The sequence below is a fragment of the Benincasa hispida genome, chromosome 6 (assembly GCF_027475165.1).
Source record: "Benincasa hispida cultivar pf3 chromosome 6, pf3_genome.v1.1, whole genome shotgun sequence".
Classification (NCBI taxonomy): domain Eukaryota; kingdom Viridiplantae; phylum Streptophyta; class Magnoliopsida; order Cucurbitales; family Cucurbitaceae; genus Benincasa; species Benincasa hispida.
The window spans coordinates 10402556-10410646 of NC_143483.1; the positions used below are offsets into that span (position 1 = coordinate 10402556).

General features: G+C 35.6%; 1 protein-coding gene across 2 annotated transcripts; it reads left to right on the forward strand.

Annotated features, from left to right (window-relative positions):
- Nucleotides 1–428: 428 nt before the first annotated feature.
- LOC120079544 (putative prolyl 4-hydroxylase 7) lies at nt 429–7240 on the forward strand. Of its 2 annotated transcripts, none has more exons than XM_039033758.2 (8): nt 429–824; nt 928–1014; nt 1181–1238; nt 1340–1444; nt 5653–5710; nt 5827–6002; nt 6101–6161; nt 6739–7240. In XM_039033758.2, the coding sequence occupies exons 1-8, from the start codon at nt 730–732 to the stop codon at nt 7035–7037; spliced, it is 939 nt and encodes a 312-aa protein (XP_038889686.1). In that variant the 5' UTR covers nt 429–729; the 3' UTR covers nt 7038–7240. The 2 variants fall into 2 exon arrangements, with proteins under 2 accessions (XP_038889686.1, XP_038889687.1); XM_039033759.2 differs by having other exon boundaries at nt 433–824; nt 931–1014.
- The last annotated feature ends 851 nt before the right edge of the window (nt 7241–8091 follow it).

Here is an 8091-nt window from a genome sequence, read left to right on the forward strand (position 1 = left end):
TATATTACGCGTACAAGTGAACAAACAATGAAATATTTCACATAATAACAAAAATTAACATGAAAAGCGAAATGGAAAATAAAATCATATTAAATATCATTTTCTCTCTCCAAATGAAAATGAAAAAAATATATCAAATGCATTTTACAATAAAAAAAGGAAAAAAATCATAATAAATGCATTTTATCTCTCTATAATAAATGCATTATAAGGTGATTTATGTAATTTGTATATTGTGATATATTTCATATATTGATTAGAATATTTTCAAATTTTTAATCAAATGTTTTGAGGAATATTTTAGATAACCATGAATCCGCACAAAAAAAAACATGAAATAAATGAAAATAGGAAAAAAAAAATATTAAATATATTTTCTAAATAAAGGAAAAAATCTTAATAAATAAATAAATATATTTTCTCAATCTATTTGAAAATATGGAAAAAAATTTATATCAAATGAATCTTTCTCTCTCCGTCGTAGTTTCGTCGTTTTTTTATGTAAAAATTCCAAAAAATAGAGAGATTTTATTTGAAGTTTCTGAATGTGCAATTTCCGAAAAACAGGCCACCGATTCTCAATTTTCATTTCATTGTCTTGATAGTTGAATTTTGTAATAAATTCAAAGCCATTTACTTTTCTTCTTCCCTTCTCGCACATCGAAGAACTCTTGAGCAGTTGAATTTTTTCTTGTTCATTTCTCCGATTTGATATCGGAGAAAACAATCATGGATTCCCGACGATTCCTCGCTTTTTGTCTCTGTTTTCTCTCCGTCTTTACAGGCTTCGCTCGCTTGCCGGAATTGCGTTCGCAGAAGAAATCGTACGATTCTTTTCTTTCGTCTTCTTCTTGCCCTTCATTTTTTTTGGTAATTTCACGAATCCCACTGACGCATGGATTTGGATTCAACTGTTTTTGGAATCAGAAGTGGATCTGTGATTCGATTGAAGACGGATTCATCTCCGCTCGTTTTCGATCCAACACGAGTCACTCAACTCTCCTGGGAACCCAGGTAATCTGTCTTTCTCTCTTAGGCGATCGAATAAGATGCTCCTTTACTCTCTGGCTTGATTATGTAGAAAGATAATCCTGACCACATTTCCCATCAATCAGTTTTTAATGTATCCTTCATTGGCGATGTGTTTGTTAATATTCCTCTGAAAACTTCAAATCTATAGGGCATTTTTGTATAAGGGATTTTTATCTGATAAGGAATGTGATCATCTAATCGATCTGGTAAGTAATTTTGGAACGGTTTGTTTTAATTTAGATTTCAATATTGTGGTAATTGCATATGTTTGTTTGATATCTATTATTTTCGGGGGGAAATGGAATAGGCCAAGGATAAATTGGAGAAGTCAATGGTAGCAGATAATGAGTCTGGTAAGAGTGTAAGTAGTGAAGTCCGAACGAGTTCTGGCATGTTCCTTCGGAAAGCCCAGGTGCGTCAGTTTATTTGAATCATCTCATCCATGATTATAATGTTCGACTTTTTGAACTTATTTTTATGTTATTGGATGTAATAGAACGTGGTATCATGGTATGTTCTTGTAGAATTAGGTGAGAAGGATAATGTAATTGTAGATGTTAATGTATGGAGTTACAAACGTGTTATCCAATATCTTGGTGTTGGTAAACATTCTAAGGTGAAAACTTCTAGGGAAAACTGTGTGAACTTGTATAAATTATGACTGCATGAATTTTCCATAATGTGTTTGTGCGGATGTATGTAAGATTACTTGTTTTAGACAGAAAGTGATGTCTGAAAATAAATGAAAAAACTTGTTCTCGATGTGTAGTTTGACCTTGTATATGTGTTTGGGGCATTGTTTTGGAGGAGAATTATCAACATCCCTGTTCAATAACCTGTTCCAACAATATCCCTTGATATCATATCATGAGGAAGAATCCATCTACCCTCTCTCTTCTTATCATCATCCATACTGTTGGCATTGGATGTTCAACTAAATGACATTCTTTGCAACATCCTTGACTTCCTCTTCCTTTGAAATGGATTGTTAGAACCTACAGATCTCCATTTAGAAGAGTAGTAGGGTAAATATTCATTGTTATTACCTCAGGTGTTTGAGAACTTGGTTTCTGGGATTCTGCTTGTCTTTAGAGAAAATGATTTCCTTCGTTAATAAAACTTATGTAGAAGATATATTGACTTCAAGTCTAAACACCTGGTGAAATGACCAGAAGAGCAATAATAAATTGCTATTTTCGTTAAACTTGAAGCTTCAATATATCTTCTACACAAACCCAGCTGGAAAACTATGAGTTGTATCAATGTTTCATAATGAGATTACTCAAGTCCCCTCCCGAGCTTATATCTTAACCCCAGAAGGAGGCGTGAAGGCAGCAGACACTTCCCTTTTGTAATATCTGCTGTCTAAAAACTTATTTTCCAGCTAAAACTCATAGTTGAGTAATCTCATTATGAAACATTGATACAAGTCATTACCATTTAACAAGTAATAAATACAAATGTACAATGTTTTTGTACATTCCTATTGCAAATGTCGAAACGAGATGATTTCTACAATCATTCCGCCGACTGGTTCTAGGCACAACCCATCGTCCTTTTCTTGATACCTGGGGGATAAGAAAACATTTAGAAAACGTGAGCTGGAAGACTCAGTGAGTGGTAATTTGAATTAAAATAGTATTTGCTTTCGAAAACATTTTTGGAAAGATAATATCACAACATATGCAACCATAGAATATATCATCTCAGTCTGGTAATTGAGACAAAGTTGGCATGATCACATATTCCTCCAAATATGCAATAAATCATCAATAACCTGGTTTGGGGAACCAATTTCTAGTACCCCAAACAACTCGTCAAATATGCACATGTCGACAATTCCCGCTAGATATACCTGGGCACGCTGGCAATCCCAGCCAAATGTCCACGAAATATGCTAACAATATCCTAGGTACATTTTCCAATTTCCAATCAAACCAATGAAAAACAAGCATCCAACGAACCATAGTCAAAACAATCATCCAATTAAAGAATGGTAAACTAGTAGTTAAAATCCAAGAAAACATATTTACAGATCATGCCAAGTTTTCAAAACTGTACATATATATTATCACATATGTATAAATACATTGAAACAATCAAAATAAACCACTCACCGTTGCGGGGTCTGCTTCCTCCAAAGTTCTTAATTCCCTTATTTCCCTTGTATTAACCAAGTAATTGCTTAGATTCCCGTGCTTATGGTTAATCATAGTCTTGAAACAATTCAAATTTGGTTTACTAACTCTAAAAATCCCAAAACAAACCTTTGAACTGGAAAAAGACAATTGATGGCTGCAAGGTTGACTTTTCTGCACAGTTGGGCACAAGGGTTGACCTTCCCTACACAGTTGGGTGCATGGTTTGACAGACAACTTGTTGTTGATGCAAGACAACTCCATCTACCGCAAGGTTGGGCGCATGGATGTTGCCAATGATGCCAAGATTGTGCCAACTTCTTCCAATCACACTTTTATCACTCTCTTTTTGAAGGACTTTTGAGTTGTGAGGTGAAAGAGAAGTCCCTGAGGGTATTTATAGGCTCTTACCCTTCATCCTTGTCATGCTTCCTTGCCACCAACACATGACACCTCCACCTTCCAAGCTTTTTGAGTGTCAACACCACTGTAGGCTGGTATCTTACTTCCTTGCCACCACCAACTTTTATGTAAAGCATGTTGTGCCTATCACCCACAAAGCCAACACATGCTACCCTTTGAGTTGGCCAACTCTTGTTTTGCATGCCCAAAATTGCATCTTCATCTTCTAGCTCCTACTTAAACCAACCAAACTTCACCCGATTGAGCCATACTCCTCTCTTTCTTGCAATTAATTTAACTTTCCTACCATGGGCGCATGGCCCTCTTGTTGGGCGCATGGTCCCTCCATCCATGCGTCCAACTCCCTCATATTTTCCATTCTTGGATCTAACTTCTTTTTTGTTGTACTATGACTTCTCTTGATTATGTCCGAAATGTTCAACAAGGCTTGCTATGCGTCCATCCTCTCCCCTATGCGCCCATCTTTAGTTTTTCCTAGGGTTTCTCTAGTTGTCATGTCCTATGTTGTCAATCACTTAGCCATACTTCTTCTTTCAACATCCCCCCTAGCCCCTAATCTTGTAAAATCTTGCACCAATCTCATGTTCACTTAAGGTGTGTATGATTCATCTCATGCTCTCTTAACTTGCTAACAACTTGACTCTTAATATTCAAGAACTTCCCATGAATGCATTATTTCTCATGATTGATGCATGGTTGCCCTTGTTGGGCGCATGGACCCTTCTTTCATGCGTCCAGCTCTCATTTCCTCCCTCTTGGTTTTTGTTTCCCTTGCTACAATAGAATTTCTTCCCTCCAAAATGTCCAAAATTGCCCCCTATGCGCCAACCGAGTAAGTGTTCTCCTCCGATTAAAGCATGGCTTGATTATAGCATAGCCTCTTCCGACTAAATCATAGCGTGATTGTAGCATAGCCTCTTCTGATTAAAGCATAGCTTGAACCCTAGTATGCGCCCATGAAGCCCTAGTATGCGCCCATGAACCCTAGTATGCGTCAATGAATCCTAGTATGTGTCCATGAACCCCAGTATGCGCCCATGAACCCTAGTATGGGCCCAACTTGTCTTTGACCATCCTAGGGTTGCGCCCATCTTTGTCCTAGATAGTGTAGCTCCTTGTGTTTAGCGTGTATTCTCCTCCAATTATAGCATAGCTCTCAAGATTTCATCAAGGTGACTTCTTTTTTTCCTTCGGAGTCCAATGAGGGCATCTTGGAATCCTCTCCATGATTAGGTCATGCGCCCATCCCTTGATGTATGCACCAATCATGCCTCATGTGCCCATATGATGATTACTAATGCATGGTTGGCTACATGGTGCCCCAACTAGGCTTCCAACTTGTCTCATTGTTCCCTACTTGATTTATAATAAAGGTACGCACTTGTTCCTTTGAGGTATGCGCCCATCCTAGGCTTACTTCCCTAGGTATGCACCCGACTTGATCCATAGACTTCTTTGTTGTAATTTTTTTCCAAGGGGTTGTCTTATACTTCCACCTTATTCCCCATGGATCCAAAACGGATTCCATAAGATTCCCCTACGCGCCCCAAAACCTACATTATGCGCCCATCTCCCCCCGTTTACTCACTCTTCCATAACTTCTACCTTTCAAACATGGTTCTTTTCTATCAACCCATGGTATAGCCATATCTCCTACTTGTCCCTCATTTTCCCACAAGGCTCTTATGCTTTAGTCAAACTTTTAAATTCAATTTTGGAAAACTCGGATTTCAAATCTTGCTAAGGTCAGGATGTCACAATAATATAGGTCTGCCTATACACTGCAAATTGGTTAATTGAATTACAATCCATTACTAATTTTACCTCCAAGTCTAAACTAAAGAAACATGGATGACAACAATTAAAGATTAAATTTATTTTGTTAGTGATAATATTGATGACAGTATTTAGAATGATCTCTAGACTATTTATTTAAGAAAAAGCGACTCTTGATAGATTTGTTTTACATATCAATTTTTTAATATTTCAATCATGGCTTATGCCTCAAATCGCTTTGAAGCTGAATTATAATGTATATGATTTGTTTTGTGCTTTGAAGGATGAGATTGTTGCTGCCATTGAGGCCAGGATATCTGCATGGACATTACTTCCCGCAGGTATAATTGTTGGTTGCTCATGGTCATGGATGCAATTTTTTCTTCCCTTTAAATTTCAGATTATAAAGCTATTCCAATCACTTACCTTTCTTTCTTGGAACTGTTGTTAAAATCAGAAAATGGAGAATCCATTCAAATTCTTCACTATGAGAATGGTCAAAAGTATGAACCACATTTTGATTTTTTTCACGACAAGGTGAATCAGGAGTTGGGTGGCCACCGAATAGCCACAGTCTTGATGTATTTATCCAATGTTGAAAAGGGTGGAGAAACCATCTTTCCAAATTCAGAGGTATGGCAATGGTTCTGCTACTTCAGTGTCTTTGTTTTCTGAAAGACGGAAGTATATTTTTTTTTTGTTGCCAACTGTGATGACTTTGTCTTCTGCAGTTTAAAGAATCTCAAGAAAAGGATGAAAGCTGGTCTGATTGTGCTCGAAAGGGTTATGCAGGTAGGTATTTTTATGAGTACAGATCACAAGTCATCAATGTATGATGCTACATTTTCAATTTAGAAAAGGCCACGGATGGCATATCCATCATTGATAGACCTTCCCTGAAGTATCTTGAACTTGATCTTTCTTTCTGGTCTTTGAGAAAGGGTACTCATCGCTGGCAAATATTCTTTATAGTGAGCCATCTTTCCAAGAGATGCTCGTCTGCGTCATTGATTTGTCACTATAGTCTACTCAATCTATAGTCTGGTTTAGAAAAACTTTGGTTGTCCAATTAGTTTGAAACGTTAGCTGAGACTATTGCTTGTGATTTTGCATGTTCTAACTTGTATTGTTATAAAAGGCACATCTTGACGCCATTACAAAGGCAATGCACACTCAGTAAAACCTATTTGTAGTTCCTTTTTCTTTAGAAGTGAAATATATTGCTTTGATGTTTATGTCTCTAAACATTATTAATTTTGTAGGCTCTATTGTAAAGTGAAATATATTTCTTGACTTTTTCATTATGAGGATCTATTCTATTTTTTTTCCTTGTTTACTATAGCTTCTACTACTTGGCTGTTCATTGCAGTTAAAGCACGGAAGGGTGATGCACTGTTGTTCTTCAGCCTCCGTCCCGATGCAACGACGGATGTCAAAAGCTTGCACGGTAGTTGCCCTGTAATTGAGGGCGAGAAATGGTCTGCAACCAAGTGGATTCACGTGAGATCCTTTGAGAAGGCAACTCGTGTAAGTAGGCAGGATTGTGTGGACGAGAACGAAAATTGCCAGATATGGGCAAAAAGGGGAGAGTGCAAAAAGAACCCGACCTACATGGTGGGTTCTGAAGATGCTTTAGGATACTGTAGGAAGAGTTGCAGAGCATGTTAAAAACCTAGGAAGAAGAAGTACACATCTCTATCTCACTTTTTTTTTTGTTGATTCTGTGATGGCTATGTATATAAAAACATTGGGCAGTAACTGGGTATACAATACGAGTGGATATTACATTTCTTTCATTTAACCCCTTGTAGTAGTAATTAATTAGCCACAAGTGTTTCATTTGGTAATAAAAGCAATGAGAAGTTTTCTCATGTATGATGCTTATTGATTGTAGTTAACTTTTGATTTAAATACTACTTTAGTCCCTATACTATTGGTTTTAATTCATCTTAATTCTTATATTTTCAAAATATTTATTTTGGTCTATATATTTTTAACTTTACTTCATTTTGGTTCTTGTACTTTCAAAAAGTGACTATTTTGGTATATTCATTTTTACTTTATTTTGAAGGGATCAAAATTATTATTTTTTTAAAGTTCGATGACCAAAATAATCAAATTTAAGAGTACAAGGACCAAAATGAACAAAAATTGAAAGTATAGGAATCAAAATGGCCATTGTAAAAGTATAGGAATCAAAATGAACCAAAAGTTATGCTAAATCTTAACTTTTCTATTGAATCTTACAAATGATGTATTTTGTCCCTTCTTGAAATACCTAATAAATTATAGGGTTAAATTACGAGTTTAGTTTTAAACTTTTGTGACTATATTTTCAATGTTATTAATCTATTAAACATAAAATTGAGAGGTAACACATATGTGGAGGACTTTTAGAAACCTATTAAATACAAATTTATTACAATTAAAACTTTCCTCCCTGTTGCAATTTGTTCAAATATTTCTAATGATTTGTTAGGTGAATGAGAAATTTTGGATCGGATTTTCTATCATTTTCTTATTAAGAAAAAGAACATGTATTTTTTCTTTGATTTCTAAACAAAATATCGAAATAATGTTTTCTCCTTAAACTTGCTCAAAAACTTAGTCTATTTGGTAGAGAACCTAAAAACATAAATTAAAATAAAATTACTTTTCATATTTTCAGATATGTATTTGACAGCAAATTTAGAAACTAGATTCTAATTTAAATAATTGTTTA

Bases quoted from the DNA above. Each gene is read 5' to 3' on its own strand.
- LOC120079544 (XM_039033758.2), top strand. From the start codon at position 730: ATGGATTCCCGACGATTCCTCGCTTTTTGTCTCTGTTTTCTCTCCGTC. The intron at 5,711-5,826 runs GTATAATTGTTG...TGTTAAAATCAG, and splicing joins ATGGACATTACTTCCCGCAG to AAAATGGAGAATCCATTCAA. The intron at 6,162-6,738 runs GTAGGTATTTTT...TGTTCATTGCAG, and splicing joins TGCTCGAAAGGGTTATGCAG to TTAAAGCACGGAAGGGTGAT.